This window comes from Bombina bombina, chromosome 1 (genome assembly GCF_027579735.1).
Source record: "Bombina bombina isolate aBomBom1 chromosome 1, aBomBom1.pri, whole genome shotgun sequence".
In the NCBI taxonomy this organism is placed as follows: Eukaryota; Metazoa; Chordata; class Amphibia; order Anura; family Bombinatoridae; genus Bombina; species Bombina bombina.
In genome coordinates this window covers 1,415,767,991-1,415,786,855 of record NC_069499.1, presented here as the reverse complement: position 1 = coordinate 1,415,786,855, position 18,865 = coordinate 1,415,767,991, and the positions used below count along the sequence as shown (strand labels likewise).

Here is an 18,865-nt window from a genome sequence, read left to right as displayed (position 1 = left end):
TAACTTTATTTAGTTGCGGGAGGTTCCGGGGGCGCCGGTATAGGGGGTAGAACAGTGCAGTTTAGTGTGAGTGCTTAGTGACAGGCTAGCAATAAAGCTGGGAAAAAGCCGAAGGGCAGCGAGATCGGATGAGTGATAACTGTCACAGTCCGCTGCTCATCGCCCCGCGGCTTTTTGACAGCTTTATTTGATAACTTAGGCGAACGTATTCAAGGTCCGCGGCGGCGAAGGTAGGCGAGCTTAGGCGGACGTATTGGGCCGGCGAAGCCAGAAAAGTAGACGGCTTGATAAGTAGCCCCCACAGTCTCTCTCTTCTCTCTCCTTTCTTCTTTCTCCTATCTTCTGCCCCCTCTCTCTCCCCTCTCCCTTCTCTCTCTTCTCTTTCTCTCTTCTCTCTCTTCTATTCATCTCCTCTCTCTCTTCTCTCCCTCTCTCTTCCTCTCTTCTCTCTCCTCCCCTCTCTTTTCTCTCTCTTCTCTTTTTCTCTCTCTCTCCTCTCTCCCTCCCCCAATTGTCTCCCTTACTTTCTTCTCCCCCCTCCCCTTCCAATTGTCTCCCTTACTTTCTTCTCCCCCCTCCCCTTCCATTTCTCTCCCTTTCCTCCTCTTTTTCTTACCTTCTCTCCCTCCTCTCATTTGGAAATGCCATGCAAAATAAAATGAATGTCTTGTTACACCCTGACCAAAAAAATATTATGGCTAAAAAAGGCCTAAAACCTGAGGGGTGAAGTGGGGTAGCAGAAAATTGAATGCCTATGGCAGCACAAAACCTAAATATGCCACTTGCGGCTGCACATATATGCTTCTTGTCATTGGCTAATGAGAGGTGCTCAGTTAGCTCCAAGTAGGTGCTGCTCCTTCAACAACAGATTCCAAAAGAATAAAGCAAATTGCAAAGTTGTTTATAAAAGAACATTTTGGGTTTCATGTCCCTTTAAGCACAGGGACATATACATTTTAAAATATACCATTTTAGATGCAAAAAAATTAAAATATATTATATACTTTAACATCATTAAATAGAAACATTGATTCTGTATTATGGCCTTTATAGAAATATATAGGGCTAGATTACAAGTGGTGCACTATTGTTAGCATGAGTCGCGATAAGCAATATCGCAACTACACTAACTTGCGCAGGTATTACAAGTTGAAACTGAACATGTTCGCTCAAGCACAAAACGCAAATTGAAAATGTGAACCAAACACAACATAAACACATTAAAATAAAGTGTTACACTCATATATACAGTATCTCACAAAAGTTAGTACACCCCTCACATTTTTGTAAATATTTTATCATATGTTTTCATGTGACAACACTTAGGAAATTACACTTTGCTGCAATGTAAAGTAGTGAGTGTACAGCCTGTATAACACGCAGTCATTAATGTCTAAACCGTTGGCAACAAAAGTAAGTACACCCCTAAGTGGAAATGTCCAAATTGGGCCCAATTAGCCATTTTCCCTCCCCGGTGTCATGTGACTCATTAGTGTTACAAGGTCTCAGGTGTAAATGGGGAGCAGGTGTGTTAAATTTGGTGTTATCGCTCTCACACTCTCTCATACTGGTCACTGGAAGTTCAACATGGCACCTCATGGCAAAGAACTCTCTGAGGATCTGAAAAAAAGAAATGCTGCTCTACATAAAGATGGCCTAGGCTATAAGAAGATTGCCAAGACCCTGAAACTGTGCTGCAGCAAAGTGGGCAAGACCATACAGAGGTTTCACAGGACAGTTTCCACTCAGAATATGCCTCGCCATGGTCGACCAAAGAAGTTGAGTGCACGTGCTCTGCGTCATATCCAGAGGTTGTCTTTGGGAAATAGACGTATGAGTGCTACCAGCATTGCTGCAGAGGTTGGAGGGGTCAGCCTGTCAGCGCTCAGACCATACGCCGCACACTGCATCAAATTGGTCTGCATGGCTGTCGTCCCAGAAGGAAGCCTCTTCTAAAGATGATGCACAAGAAAGCCCGCAAACAGTTTGCTGAAGACAAGCAGACTAAGGACATGGATAACTAGAACCATGTCCTGTGGTCCGATGAGACCAAGATAAACTTATTTGGTTCAGATGGTGTCAAGCATGTGTGGCGGCAACCAGGTGAGGAGTACAAAGACAAGTGTGTCTTGCCTACAGTCAAGCATGGTGGTGGGAGTTTCATGGTCTGGGCCTGCATGAGTGCTGGGGAGCTACAGTTCATTGAGGGAACCATGAATGCCAACATGTACTGTGACATACTGAAGCAGAGCATGATCCCTTCACTTTGGAGTCTGGGCCGCAGGGCAGTATTCCAACATGATATTGACCCCAAATACACCTCCAAGACGACCACTGCCTTGCTAAAGAAGCTGAGGGTAAAGGTGATGAACTGGCCAAGCATGTCTCCAGAGCTAAACCCTATTGAGCATCTGTGGGGCATCCTCAAATGGAAGGTGGGGGAGCGCTCCATGATGTCGTCATGGAGGAGTGGAAGAGGACTCCAGTGTCAACCTGTGAAGCTCTGGTGAACTCCATGCCCAAGAGGGTTAAGGCAGTGCTGGAAAATAATAGTAGCCACACAAAATATTGACACTTTGGGGCCAATTTGGACATTTCCACTTGGGGGTGTACTCACTTTTGTTGCCAACGGTTTAGACATTAACGGCTGTGTGTTGAGTTATTTTGAGGGAACAGCAAATTTACACTGTTATACAGGCTGTACACTCACTACTTTACATTGTAGCAAAGTGTCATTTCTTCAGTGTTGTCAAATGATAAAATAAAATATTTACAAAAATGTGAGGGGTGTATTCACTTTTGTGAGATACTGTACACTATCTTATATAATTTTTTTTTTACAAGAGTTGAAAGGTACTGTATATGATATATGGCAAGGTATTTGAATGGAAAGGGCTATATTGTATACATATATGTCTAAATATGTGTATGGGTTTATTTATATGTGAATATATATACAGTGATGCGATTTGCTCCTCAATTAGGTATAAAACTTCATTTTATTTACAATACTTAAAAAAAAAATTGGAAGCTTGCAATACAAACATGTGGTGGTGAGGCTATGATTACGGCTTGTTAGCTGAAACGCGTAAGCTGCCAGTGCTGCGCTCACCACCACATGTTTGTATTGCAAGCTTCCAACTTGTTTTTAAAGTATCATAAATAAAAAGAAGTTTTATACCTAATTGAGGAGCAAATCACATCATTGTCTATTCTAAACCTGATCCAGTTAGATTTGCACTCATCGCGGAGGACCGCAGTACAACCCGGTCACTTATCTTCACTCCTCCCCCAACGCAGACGTCACCTGAAGCGTGCCAAGGACGGAAGCTGTTATACGCGCTGACATTGATGAGAGCAGGAGAGCAGACCGTTGTTTGCATCCCGTGGAGATACGGGCAAGCTCTGCACTGCAGCAAAAGTCCAGGACACAAAGAAAGCACAGGGTATGACACCCGGAAAGCGGTTAGAAGAAATTGAATTTCATTACTTGCTGGCAACAGATGTTGTATATCCTTAAGGGGAGTTGAGTGCTTAGAGAGTACGGGGCATACTTGGAAATAAAAATAGTGTGGACACTGTTATATACAAGAGCTATTGCACTCACACTCTGTCTGTATCTTATATTTAATATATATACAGTATCTCACAAATGTGAGTACACCTCTCACATTTTTGTAAATATTTTATTATATCTTTTCATGTGACAACACTGAAGAAATTACACTTTGCTACAATGTAAAGTAGTGAGTGTACAGCCTGTAAAACAGTGTACATTTGCTGTCCCCTCAAACTAATTCAACACACAGCCATTAATGTCTAAACCGTTGGCAACAAAAGTGAGTACGCCCCTAAGTGGAAATGTCCAAATTGGGCCCAAAGTGTCAATATTTTGTGTGACCACCATTATTTTCCAGCACTGCCTTAACCCTCTTCGTAATGGAGTTCACCAGAGATTCACAGGTTACCACTGGAGTCCTCTCCCACTCCTCCATGACGACATCACGGAGCTGGTGGATGTTAGAGACCTTGCGCTCCTCCACCTTCCATTTGAGGATGCCCCACAGATGCTCAATAGGGTTTAGGACTGGAGACATGCTTGGCCAGTCTATCACCTTTACCTTCAGCTTCTTTAGCAAGGCAGTGGTCACCTTGGAGGTGTGTTTGGGGTCGTTATCATGTTGGAAAACTGCCCTGTGGCCCAGTCTCCGAAGGGAGGGGATCATGCTCTGCTTCAGTATGTCACAGTACATGTTGGCATTCATGGTTCCCTCAATGAACTGTAGCTCCCCAGTGCCAGCAGCACTTATGCAGGCCCAGAACATGACACTCCCACCACCATGCTTGACTGTAGACAAGACACACTTGTCTTTGTACTCCTCACCTGGTTGCCGCCATACACGCTTGACACCATCTGAACCAAATAAGTTTATCTTTGTCTCATAGGACCACAGGACATGGTTCCAGTAATCCATGTCCTTAGTCTGCTTGTCTTCAGCAAACTGTTTGCGGGCTTTCTTGTGCATCATCTATAGAAGAGGCTTCCTTCTCGGACGACAGCCATGCAGACCAATTTGATGCAGTGTATGGCGTATGGTCTGAGCACTTACAATCTGACCCCCCACCCCTTCAACCTCGGAAGCAATGCTGGCAGCACTCATATGTCTATTTCCCAAAGACAACCTCTGGATATGACGCTGAGCATGTGCACTCAACTTCTTTGGTCGACCATGGCAAGGCCTGTTCTGAGTGGAACCTGTCCTGTGAAACCGCTGTATGGTCTTGCCCACCATGCTGCAGCTCAGTTTCAGGGTCTTGGCAATCTTCTTATAGCCTATGCCATCTTTATGTAGAGCAACAATAATTTTTTTCAGATCCTCAGAGTTCTTTGCCATGAGGTGCCATGTTGAACTTCCAGTGACCAGTATGAGAAAGTGTGAGAGTGATAACACCAAATTTAACACACCTGCTCCCCATTCACACCTGAAACCTTGTAACACTGACAAGTCACATGACACCGGGACAGGGAAAATGGCTAATTGGGCTCAATTTGGACATTTCCACTTAGGGGCGTACTCACTTTTGTTGCCAAAGGTTTAGACATTATTGGCTGTGTGTTGAGTTATTTTGAGGGGACAGCAAATTTACACTGTTATACAGGCTGTACACTCACTACTTTACATTGTAGCAAAGTGTTATTTTTTCAGTGTTGTCACATGAAAAGGTATAATAAAATATTTACAAAAATGTGAGGGGTGTACTCACTTTTGTGAGATACTGTATATGTGTGTGTGTGTCTATTTATATATTTACATATTTATATATGTATATACATACATATATACATATATAAACATACAAAACACATATTTACACATGTATACACATATACACACACATATATACAGTGTGTGTATATATATATATATATATATATATATATATATATATATATATATATATATATATATATAATCCATAAAACAGGCACAAACTCTGGAAATTTTTCCAGAAAGTGTGTGCCTGTTTTTCGATTTTATTATACTTTTTGCCTGCACCCTGGTAGATGATTTACAGAAGTGAGAGTGCGCATATATATATATATATATATATATATATATATATATATATATATATATATATATATATATATATACATATACACACACACACACTTTGGAGCCCTTTCCACTCAAATAACTTAAAACATGAAAAATCATTTAAATTCAATTTTAAAATTTTAAAATGTCTTTTACTGTGTATTTATTGTGAATATTTTACATTCCAATTCCAATGTTTTTCACATAGCAGAAAATGTTCAATGTGTTTTTAAATATATATTCCTATTTGCATCTGTATATACCTGTATATATCCATATAGATATATAGGTATAGATATGTATTTTTTTTAATTAAAGGGACAGTCAAGTCCAAAAAAAACCTTTATGATTCAAATGTAATTTTAAACAACTTTCCAATTTACTTTTATCACCAATTTTGCTTTGTTCTCTTGCTATCTTTAGTTGAAAGTTAAACCTAGAATGTTCATATGCTAATTTCTTAGACCTTGAAGGCCGCCTCTAATCTAAATGCATTTTTACAGTTTTTCACCACTAGAGGGTGTCAGTTCATGTGTTTCATATAGATAACATTGAGCTCATGCACGTGAATTTACAGAGGAGTGAGCTAAAATGCAAGTCTATCAAAAGAACTGATATAAGGGGGCAGCCTGCAGAGGCTTAGATACAAGGTAATTACAGAAGTAACACATGTATTATTATAACTGTGTTGGTTATGCAAAACTGGGGAATGGGTAATTAAGGGATTATCTATCTTTTAAAAATAACAAAATAACAAAAATGCTGGTGTTGACTGTCCCTTTAAGCTGCCTAATCATCATGGGAAATGTAGTTCAGATTTATATATATATATATATATATATAACTACAGTATATATTTTAAAATAAAAAAGAACATTTTCTTCTATGTGAAGAACATTGGAATTTAAATATTCATAACTACCTTCGGTTTTGGCACTCTAGATGTAATGCAATGTCTGGTTAGCACGCGAGCAATAAGTGTTAGTTTTTTTAAATAATGAGCTGCACTGAAGTCTATGGGGTGAATGGGTTAGCGTGGTTGCAATATCCTGAAGTCAGCTCTTTCAACTTAATACAAGCGCTAACCCACGCACGTTAAAAGTTTACTTCAAACTGTGTTTTCACGTGAGCGAAAGTACTAAATAGTGCACCACTTGTAATCTGGCCCCTAATTGGGTAGCATATAAGATCCATTTTTTTAGATTAAGTTCTCCTAAAATCTCCATTTTCTAATTTCTCTATAAATGCAATAACATTTCTGTCATTGTTCTACCTTGTTTTATACATGTGCATGATGTCCTATGCACATAGAACAGTCATTACATAGAAGCATAAAAAACAGTTGTCTTTCTTATATAGCGAAGTACATCTCAGAAGAGCCATATTTAAGCAGTTGACAATATTTTTTATTTGTATACAGTGAAGATCGTCTTACGTCTCTCGCAGACAGGTCCTTGGAAGCCAGCCGTGCATGTGCAGTTCCCATCTATCGTAGAGCATATTGCCCCATTTTCACATATACACTTCATATTACAGTTACGCCCCCAAAATCCGTCTTCACATCTCTGTTCACAGTGCACCCCTAACGAAAAAAAATATCGTGGTTGGCATTATGATAAATAGTGCATCATGTTGAAGACTGCAAAAACGTTATTAGTACCATTATTTACAAAAGTGTACTTTTTAATTAAATTGCATGTCGTATAAACACAGAAAGTATCAAAAAGATAACCCACTTTTGTGTATATGAAATAACTGATTTTGTGTTTTGAAGCCACAATCTAATAAAATGGGTTGAGCTTGTAGCTATAATCAGATCTCATTACTTTATCACATTGTGTACATATACATGCTTCTTTATCTTATATCTGTCCGTAAACCAAAGACCAATACTTGAAAAAACAATGGAAAATTAACATTGTATTACCTTATCTCTTCTATACCCCACTGGGGGTGTAATTTCTTCTGCTGGCTGTGCTTACACAGCTTATCTACAGCTTAGACCTAAGGCCAGAAACTTTCAGAATAGGTAGGGATACCACAGGCTAAATAAACTATGTCAAATGCCAATATAAGAGTAAAGGAAATATTTGTAAATAATTCAATACACTCCAGCAGGTAAAGTGGATCATTGGGAATAAATTAAAGGGGATAAAATGTTTGAGTAAACTGTCCGTTTAACTACAACATACTCATAAGTAACAAATAATTTCTTTAGAATAAATTCAATAAAGGGACATAAAAGTGCAAAACTAAAATGCTCTAATGTGTTAGGGCATTTTATTGTTGCATTGTTACATGCATATAACAAGGTATACATAGTTTAAGTCAGCCCCAGAGCAACAAAACACTTCTGAGAGCTAGCTGAACACATTTGGTGATGCCATGATAAAATGTGTGTAACCACCAATTACCAGCTAGCTCCCACTAGTGTAGGATATGTAAATATTCTTTTTTAGTAGTGCATTGCTGTTCCTGAGCCTAGCTATGAATATTGTTTAATTAAAGGATACAAAGAGAACAAGGTAAATTTGGTAACACAAGTAAATAGAAAAGTCACTTAAAAAGTCGCTTAAAATTGTATGCTCTATCGGAACTATGACAGTTTAATTTGTACTTTCATGTCCCTTTAATAAAAGTGGCATCAGGCTTTTGTAGATTTTTATCATTTAAAAGCTATTTTATACATTTTATAACAATCTCCTACGTAATTTAACAAAGCTTATTTAGTGATACGCCTCTGACCTTTCCATCCTGGTAAACAGTGGCACTGCCCAGTAACAGGGTTGCACCCATCTGAGTTTTTACAGTCACATTGCTGGCTGCATCCCGGACCAAAGCTTCCAATCTGTGTACACAGAGAAAACAAATAGAAGACCCAACACATGATTGTTACACACTAATGTTATGTTTGGAAGAAATAGAGCAAAGTAATACATAATTATAACTGTGGCCATGATTTCCATTTATACAGGTTTTATGTTTACTGTAAGTATTAGGGCAGGGGTCAGTAACCTTGGCTCTCCAGATGTTTTAGAATTACATTTCCCATGATGCTTAAGTGTTTTTAAAGGGACAGTCTAGTCAAAATTAAACTTTCATTATTCAGATAGGACTTGTAATTTTAATCAACTTTCCAATTTACTTTTATCATCAAATTTGCTTTGTTCTCTTGGTATTCTTAGTTGAAACTAAACCTAGGTAGGCTCATATGATAATTTCAAAGCCCTTGAGGGCTGCCTCTTATCACATGCCTTTTAAATTGCTTTTCACAACAAGAGACTGAAAGTACATGTGGGCCATATAGATAACAATGTGTTAATGCCCGGGGAGTTATTTAAGATTTAGCACAAGACAATACTAAATGCAAGTCAATAGATAATAAATAGTCACAGTCATGTGATCAGCGGGCTGGAAGAAGGTTCTTAGATACAAGGTAATCACAGAGGTAAAACTTGTATTAATATAGCTGTGTTGGTTATGCACAACTGGGGAATGGGCAATAAAGGGATTATCTATCTTTGAAAACAATAAAAATTATATTGTAGACTGTCCCTTTAAGCTGCCTAATCATCATGGGAAATGTAGTTCTAAAACATCTGGAGAGCCAAGGTTGCTGATCCCTGGGTTAGGGTATTACACCATATAACTAGATAGTAAGTCCCATGTACAAGGGAAAGCCTTGTTAATAAAGACATTAACATTACATTAATTAACAGACATTTATAGAACATAAGAGAAACACAGGAAAGCTTTCATAAAACACACACAAACATGTTGTCACATTTCAAAGGCAAAACACCCCAACATTAATACCAGAGTTTAAAGGGACATGAAATGTATTTATTTTTCTTTCATTAATCAGATAGAGAATACAATTTCAAACAACTTTCCAATTTACTTGTATTACCTAATTCACTTAATTCTCATGGTAAACTTTGTTGAAAAATAAATAAATAGGCTCAGGAGCTTGGAGCTAGCTGCTGATTGGTGGCTGAACTTGTATGCACCTTTTCATTGGCTTACAAATGTGTTCAGCTAGCTCACAGGAGGCTGCTTCTTCAATAAAAAAAGATACCAGGGGAATTAAGCAAAATTGATAACAGAAGTAAATTGGAAAGTTGAAAAAGAAAATTGTATAATCTATATGAATCATAAAAGTAACATTTTGGGTTTCATGTCCCTTTCATTTTTCAATCAAACATTAAAAGCACGAACATTTTGAAATGTACCTTTTCGCATGATATATGATGGGATATAACATTGTTTGATGGGGTTTCATTTCAGAATTTTCATGCTTTGTGTTTGATTAGGAACATACACTCCTCGGACATTAAACAAATACATTATGTGAGCTTTTGAATTATAGAAAATAAATGGGTTTTACGTTAATTTTAAAGCAATACTAAGGTTGTCTCAAAGCCGAAAAGATTGGAAACTGCCGATCCGAAAGTGAAGTGCCTCAAAGGTTTATATTTAATTGTATTCCTTTTACATACAAAAGGGAAGTGTTCTCTCAGGAATAAACACCAGCTCAATAACTTGTTAGGTTGTTCTTTAGCGTTTAACACCCGGGAGCAGCCTCTTTTAGCTGCACCTCACTGATGCGGCACAAAGGAGGCTGAAATGATTGTCTGTGATAGCCATTTCCCTTGTTCAGAGAAGAATCGCCTGGAGCTGGACTGACCTTGTTAGGCAGATCAGACTGATATACTTCAGGAATTTACTCCTCTGTGAAAAGCACATTGGGCTAAAAGAAGCTACTTCCAGGTGGTAACATAGAACAAGCCACTGAGCTGTTGTTTGTTCCTGGCAGACTGCTTCTCTTTCTGTATGTCATTTTATTCCTTTAATCTCTTCATTTTACGTATATGAACCCCTATTCAATCAGTAGGCCATACAGTAATACACTTCTAGAGCTATATGAGTGAGCTTGCTCCCAGTTAATATTCCTAGGAGCAAGACATTGTCATTATAAGAAATGTAGTTCTCTTCTTATATATGTGATCTTCTGTTTTACCAATAGACAGTACGTTTCTCTTGACAGGAGATCTCATTATACCACCAGTTGTTACCAGTGGCGGCTTGTGGGTTATTCAAATGGGGGTTCACGGACCAGTTATGTAAAATATATACAGTATATATATATTACACACACACTGTATATTAAAAATAATATATATATATATATATATATATATATATATATATATATATATACAGGGAGTGCAGAATTATTAGGCAAGTTGTATTTTTGAGGATTAATTTTATTATTGAACAACAACCATGTTCTTAATGAACCCAAAAAACTCATTAATATCAAAGCTGAATAGTTTTGGAAGTAGTTTTTAGTTTGTTTTTAGTTATAGCTATTTTAGGGGGATATCTGTGTGTGCAGGTGACTATTACTGTGCATAATTATTAGGCAACTTAACAAAAAACAAATATATAATCATTTCAATTATTTATTTTTACCAGTGAAACCAATATAACATCTCAACATTCACAAATATACATTTCTGACATTCAAAAACAAAACAAAAACAAATCAGTGACCAAAATAGCCACCTTTCTTTGCAAGGACACTCAAAAGCCTGCCATCCATGGATTCTGTCAGTGTTTTGATCTGTTCACCATCAACATTGCGTGCAGCAGCAACCACAGCCTCCCAGACACTGTTCAGAGAGGTGTACTGTTTTCCCTCCTTGTAAATCTCACATTTGATGATGGACCACAGGTTCTCAATGGGGTTCAGATCAGGTGAACAAGGAGGCCATGTCATTAGATTTTCTTCTTTTATACCCTTTCTTGCCAGCCACGCTGTGGAGTACTTGGACGCGTGTGATGGAGAATTGTCCTGCATGAAAATCATGTTTTTCTTGAAGGATGCAGACTTCTTCCTGTACCACTGCTTGAAGAAGGTGTCTTCCAGAAACTGGCAGTAGGACTGGGAGTTGAGCTTGACTCCATCCTCAACCCGAAAAGGCCCCACAAGCTCATCTTTGATGATACCAGCCCAAACCAGTACTCCACCTCCACCTTGCTGGCGTCTGAGTCGGACTGGAGCTCTCTGCCCTTTACCAATCCATCCACGGGCCCATCCATCTGGCCCATCAAGACTCACTCTCATTTCATCAGTCCATAAAACCTTAGAAAAATCAGTCTTGAGATATTTCTTGGCCCAGTCTTGACGTTTCAGCTTGTGTGTCTTGTTCAGTGGTGGTCGTCTTTCAGCCTTTCTTACCTTGGCCATGTCTCTGAGTATTGCACACCTTGTGTTTTTGGGCACTCCAGTGATGTTGCAGCTCTGAAATATGGCCAAACTGGTGGCAAGTGGCATCTTGGCAGCTGCACGCTTGACTTTTCTCAGTTCATGGGCAGTTATTTTGCGCCTTGGTTTTTCCACACGCTTCTTGCGACCCTGTTGACTATTTTGAATGAAACGCTTGATTGTTCAATGATCACGCTTCAGAAGCTTTGCAATTTTAAGAGTGCTGCATCCCTCTGCAAGATATCTCACTATTTTTGACTTTTCTGAGCCTGTCAAGTCCTTCTTTTGACCCATTTTGCCAAAGGAAAGGAAGTTGCCTAATAATTATGCACACCTGATATAGGGTGTTGATGTCATTAGACCACACCCCTTCTCATTACAGAGATGCACATCACCTAATATGCTTAATTGGTAGTAGGCTTTCGAGCCTATACAGCTTGGAGTAAGACAACATGCATAAAGAGGATGATGTGGTCAAAATACTCATTTGCCTAATAATTCTGCACTCCCTGTATATATATATAAATATATGTATATATATATATATATATATATACATACATACACACAGTATATATATATATATATATATATATATATATATAAAAATATATAAAATATATATATATATATATTACCCTCACACACAATCATATTATAGTGCTTGCTATATTACTTGCAGCCAGCAGGTGGCAGTAGTGCATAACATTTAAGAATTACAGCAGCGAAGATTTCTAAGATGGAAAACGTTTTTACTACATGTGTTATGTATATTCTTTACTGTTGCATAACCATTTTATTTTTATTTTACATCTGTAGTCCTAGACTACAGATGTAAAATAAAAAAAAAATCTTTTTTATCAGTAAAGAATATACATAACAAAAATGTAGTAAAAACGTTTTCCATCTTAGAAATCTTCACTGCTGTAATTCTCCCTGCTTGGCTACACTGAACTGCTCTACTTGCTGGCTGCTGCTGTTGCAGTATACACTCTCTATCTTTATGCTGTAATAAGATCTGGAGTGAGTTTTTTCCTAAGTAGATATGATGATAAAGTAGGATAGAGACATACCTTGATTAGCAGTGCCAGTGTTTGTTCCACACGCACGCAAGTCTGCAGCCCCTCTTCTCCTGACCACCAGACCGCTCTCTCGTTGGCTAAGTAATGGCTATGCATTATGGGACTTGTAGTTAGTTCCTAGCCTTTGGAGCTCCCCCTGCTGCCTGCCCATAGAAATGGCCCAACCGCACACTAAAAATTGTGCTATTAGCAAAGGTTATGGCTCTGTTATGGGCGGAGCAGCAGGCACATAGAAAAAAATGTGCAAAGGGATATAGCAGGCTATACCTCTATACTGCATGTGCGGTAGATAGGTATAGAGGTAGATAAAAGGATTTTTTTTTATTAAACTGGACAGTAGACTGGAACCTTTTTTTGGCCGAATAAATATAATTTTTCCAATAGAGGGGCTATTGGAGAAATTATATCTATTCAGCCAAAAAATGTATTTTCTTTCTTTTTTCTTTTTTTTCCCCAGGAGGCTCACGTGCGGTTGTGATCATATGGAGGAGCCTCCACTGGTTGTTACATTATTTGATACAGGGTAATTAGATTTAACTAGATTTTGAGCTCCTTGGGAAATCATCTTCTATTTTTAACCTAAGGTTTCTGAGTCCCTTGGGGCATGAACTCTTCTTAATAAATTCATATTATCAGTTTTCTTATTAAATGCCTGCATCTCACTTCCCAATATCCCCATCAGTAATTAATTACATGAACTGATTACATACTTTACAGGGATGGTCACATTTGTCGCCGTACCATCCAGATGTGCAAAAACACTGGCCAGTGATGGGACTACAGGAGGCACCATTTGCACACTGGCAAGTTCTGTTGCAGTTGAAGCCCCAGGATCCTTCAGGACATGGTATGGAACAGTCTCCTTTTTGCCAGCCTATAGAAAAAAACAGATTATTTAGTCTATTGCAGAAATATTAATTAATATGTTAAAGAGATACCAGGATGTCACAATTAATTAAATAAAACATAATGTTAAATTATTTTGTACCTTGATTTAGAAACATGAATGCAGCTCCAGCTCAAACCTTTAAGTACCTCCTACAGGGCAAAATCAGATGATTTCCCTACCTGAATTCATATAAGTCAATCACAGTGATTCGTCTAAGTATGGAAATATATATTATCTAATATATCAGTGGTACATAAAAAACACTAAACTGCAGGATGTACCATGGTGGAGCTGAAATAAGACACATTCTAAGAAAATTGTATTCAGTCTACATTAGTTTGTTGTGTGCACTGATAACTAAATAGACTTCATGGCAACATGTATATTCAGCTGTGTAATTTTTACATTGTACAAATTTCTGTCCTCTTTTGTAGGCTTTGAATTTATTTTGTATCCAGATTTGCAAAAAAAAAACCAAAAGCTGTTAAGTAGCAACTTGGTTAAGAGTAACATAATGCAAAGTAATCAGTAAACATGGAAATATCATTTAATTTGTACTTTTCATGCCAGAAGTACATTTTATATACTGTGTGTGTGTGTGTATATATATATATACAGACACAGTATAATATATACATAAACACACATATATATACACACACAACCAAGAATGTATGTCTAATGTAACTGCCCTTTTACATGTCAGGGATTTCAAAACCTGATCCATAAGTAGCATAACCAGGCTTTCTTTGCATAAGCACCAGTGAATAAATGGAGTTGCTCAGCATGTGCAAATCTAAGCAATGCAGCTCTATCTGTCATCCAAAGGTTTAAGAATATCCCAAAGCCCATCTCTAAGCTTAACCTTAACACTAGCCCTAACCTTAAGCTTCGTATAATATAGTATAATATTGTTTAGAAAAACATTCTATTGTGACAGCATTGCTGTTCTCTCAAGGCCTTGAACTCTTGCAGGTATGACTTTTGTAGGATTCTTGAATTTATCAGGTTTACACACTTTGATTAAGCTGGTGGTGACTAGTGGTTTGAGAAACAGATCTGGATAATTCTTCATCAGATACTTTGACAACATCACATGGTTCTTATTGATGCAGATTATTAGCCTTAAATGTACATGGACTGATCTGAAGGAACTTTTTATGTAAGTATATTAGAGCAGAGCTCAATCCAAACGTCCCACGGAGAGGTATCAACACTGCCAAAGACAAGTGTCCACCCAAAGTTTTTTTTATCCCATATGACAGATACATAGCAATTAAAACCATTCAATACCTCAAAGATTTGCAATAATATGAGACTTTAAATCACTAGTTTGCTATTCACCAATACCCTTTGCTGTGGACTTGCTGCTTCTCTAAGGTGTGGGCAAAAGTTCTTTAAAACTGATTTAATGAAAGGTTACCTATATTTGAAACTTATTTCACACTGTTGCCTCTAATAAATAGTTCTCAGAATATCCCTAGCAATAACCATTTTGCAGAGTACTCTGAAGATGATATCCTTGATGATTCAATTTTCAGGAGATATTGACTAGGATTCTGTTTAAACAATGCTATGTAAATAGGCTGCACAGTGGAAATTGCCAGTGGACAACTCATGGATCATTGGTCTAGAATTTTTTTTTTCAACAATCCTGCAATTTTGAAAGAGTAGGGCACTCAGGTTTTTTTAGAATTGTGGTGAACATGCACAGCAAGACTGAGGGAGGAGCATGCATACTTCATGTTAGTGTCATCTGCCTCAGGGGGGAGGCGCCTCTCTACCCTGCTCTTTACCTGGAATATGTTCACCTATAGTACGTACCCTACAGCAGCGTTAAGTAATAAATAAGTGAGCCTCCTCACTATCTACCCAGCAATTGTAATATACAGAGATTTTTACTGCGTGTTATTTGTCCTTTCACATTAATCATTGACCGCTTATTTTAAAGATTTGTTTGCTATCCTTATAATGTGTTTTTATAAGATTTTGCATTGGGATATAAAGGTGTTATAAGAAAATAATCTAATGCATTTCTTATTGTACTATTTCATGCAGCTTTATGTCACTTTGAATATTACCCATCACTAAGGAATAAAGGAATACAAAAAAGCTTATACTAGTGTCTAATTTTTTAAACAAGTACTTAAATACTTGTGGAATGACCTGTACATGTTATGTGTAGCTGCTCGCTAGGAAAGGTGAAAGTGAGTGGCAGGTACTTACCTTCTTTACATACACAGGTGCCATCGATTGGGGAGCAGGCAAGAAAGTTCTTGCATTGGCACTTTAGAGAGCATTTGGGTCCATAGGTTTCCTCTGGGCAGTAGCTAGAGCAGTGTGGTCCCTGCATGTATAAAGTAACTGGGTGAATACATTACTAGAAAATCACCATGTTGGTATTTCTATTTAAAAAATTGCTGTCAGTGTTTGTGGATATTTTAGTAAAGTAATAATTGATTTCTCCTTCTGTTCTAAAAGGCCATTCCAAGTCTTATTATTTAAAGCTAATCAGATCGGAAGGAATTACTGTGTCATTTTAATAAGGGAATAGTAAATACGAGTGGGTTGCCCTGCTATTTCACAAGCAGCACTGTGGCTTAGAACATGTAGGAAATTGACAAAATGTGAAACACTAATTTGAAACAATGATCTAAACTAATAGGAATGGATGTTTTCTCTTTGACATAACTATACTATGCATCTGAAAAATAATTTAATTATGCAGTATTTGTCATGTATTTTCAACAATGTACTGTATATTAAGGGCCTGATTATGAGTGGTGCGTTAACAGTTACGCGTGAGCAATAAGGGGCTTATCACGGCGGTTTGCCCGGATATTTTTTTTTGCTCGTTTTACAAGTTGAAAGTAAACGCAATCGATTGCGTGCAATTGAAGTTAATGTGCGCCGAGTTAGTGCGACCTCAGCGCTCTGTTTAACTGTTTCACAAAAACACATATGGCTAGATTACGAGTTTTACGTTATGAGCAGCGAGGTGCTAACTTGCAAGTTATTTGCACCTCCTTATAGCGCTGCTATTACAGGTTTACAAAAACCCGTCGTTAGCAGGCAAGAAATGAGCGTTGAGCAAAATTGAGCTCCATACCGCACTCCAATACCAGCGCGCGGTGAGCTGGTTTTACATGCTCGTGCACGATTTCCCTATAGACATCAATGGGGAGAGACGGTTGAAAAAAAGCCTAACACTTGCTATAAAGGAGCATAAAGCTCCGTAACGCAGCCCCATTGATTCCTATGGGGAAAGAAAAGTTATGTTTACACCTAACACCCTAACATAAACCCCGAGTCTAAACACCCTTAATCTGCTGTCCCCGACATCATCGACACCTACATTACACTTATTAACCCCTAATCTGCTAATCTGCCGCCCCCAATGTCGCTGCCACCTACCTTCACTTATTAACCCCTAAACTGCCTCCCCCAATGTCGCCGCAACCTACCTACACTTATTAACCCCTAATCTGCCACCCCCAACATCGCCGCCACCTACATTACACTTATTAAACCCTAATCTGCCGCCCCTGACACCGCCGCCACCTACCTACACTTATTAACCCCTAATTTGCCACCCCTAACATCACTGCCACCTACCTACATCTATTAACCCATCATCTGCCTCCCCCAACGTTGCCACCACTATACTAAAGTTATAAACCCCTAAACCTAACCCTAAATCTAACCCTAACACCCCCTACTTTAATATAATTAAAATAAATCTAATAAAAAATTCCTATCATTAACTAAATAATTCCTATTTAAAACTAAATACTTAGCTGTAAAATAAACCCTAAGCTAGCTACAATATAACTAATAGTTACATTGTAGCTATCTTAGGCCTGGATTTGGAGTTTGGCGGTAGCCGTGAAAACCAGCGTTAGAGGCTCCTAACGCTGGTTTTAGGCTACCTCCGGTATTTGGAGTCACTCAAAAAAGGGTCTAACGCTCACTTTTCAGCCACGACTTTTCCATACCGCAGATCCCCTTACGTCAATTGCGTATCCTATCTTTTCAATGGGATTTTTATAACTCCGGTATTTAGAGTCGTGTCTGAAGTGAGCGTTAGAATTCTAACGACAAAACTCCAGCCGCAGAAAAAAGTCAGTAGTTAAGAGCTTTCTGGGCTAACGCCGGTTCATAAAGCTCTTAACTACTGTACTCTAAAGTACACTAACACCCATAAACTACCTATGTACCCCTAAACCGAGGTCCCCCCACATCGCCGCCTCTCGATTAAATTTTTTTAACCCCTAATCTGCCGACCGCCACCTACGTTATACTTATGTACCCCTAATCTGCTGCCCCTAACACCGCCGACCACTATATTATATTTATTAACCCCTAACCTGCCCCCCACAACGTCGTAGCCAGCTACCTACAATAATTAACCCCTAATCTGCCGACCGCAAAGAGCCACCACCTACATTATAGCTATGTACCCCTAATCTGCTGCCCCTAACACCGCCAACCCCTATATTATATTTATTAACCCCTAATCTGCCCCCCACAACGTCGCCTCCACCTGCCTACACTTATTAACCCCTAATCTGCCGAGCGGACCGCACCGCTATCATAATAAAGTTATTAACCCCTAATCCGCCTCACTAACCCTATAATAAATAGTATTAACCCCTAATCTGCCCTCCCTAACATCGCCGACACCTAACTTCAAACATTAACCCCTAATCTGCCGACTGGAGCTCACCGCTATTCTAATGTATTAACCCCTAAAGCTAAGTCTAACCCTAACACTAACACCCCCCTAACTTAAATATAATTTAAATCTAACTAAATAAATTAACTCTTATTAAATAAATTATTCCTATTTAAAGCTAAATACTTACCTGTAAAATAAATCCTAATATAGCTACAATATAAATTATAATTATATTATAGCTATTTTAGGATTAATATTTATTTTACAGGTAACTTTGTATTTATTTTAACCAGGTATAATAGCTATTAAATAGTTAAGAACTATTTAATAGCTAAAATAGTTAAA

At 38.2% G+C, this 18,865-nt stretch overlaps 1 protein-coding gene across 1 annotated transcript in view; it reads right to left on the bottom strand.

Moving 5' to 3' along the window:
- PEAR1 (platelet endothelial aggregation receptor 1) overlaps positions 1–18,865 on the bottom strand; it is a 281,847-nt gene that overhangs the window by 74,125 nt on the left and 188,857 nt on the right. Inside the window, exons 11-14 of the mRNA XM_053705337.1 lie at positions 16,069–16,189; positions 13,664–13,827; positions 8,346–8,448; positions 7,036–7,182 (exon numbers count right to left, since the gene is read on the bottom strand). Coding sequence (XP_053561312.1) covers positions 7,036–7,182; positions 8,346–8,448; positions 13,664–13,827; positions 16,069–16,189 — 535 coding nt within the window. The remainder of the gene's footprint in view (positions 1–7,035; positions 7,183–8,345; positions 8,449–13,663; positions 13,828–16,068; positions 16,190–18,865) is intronic.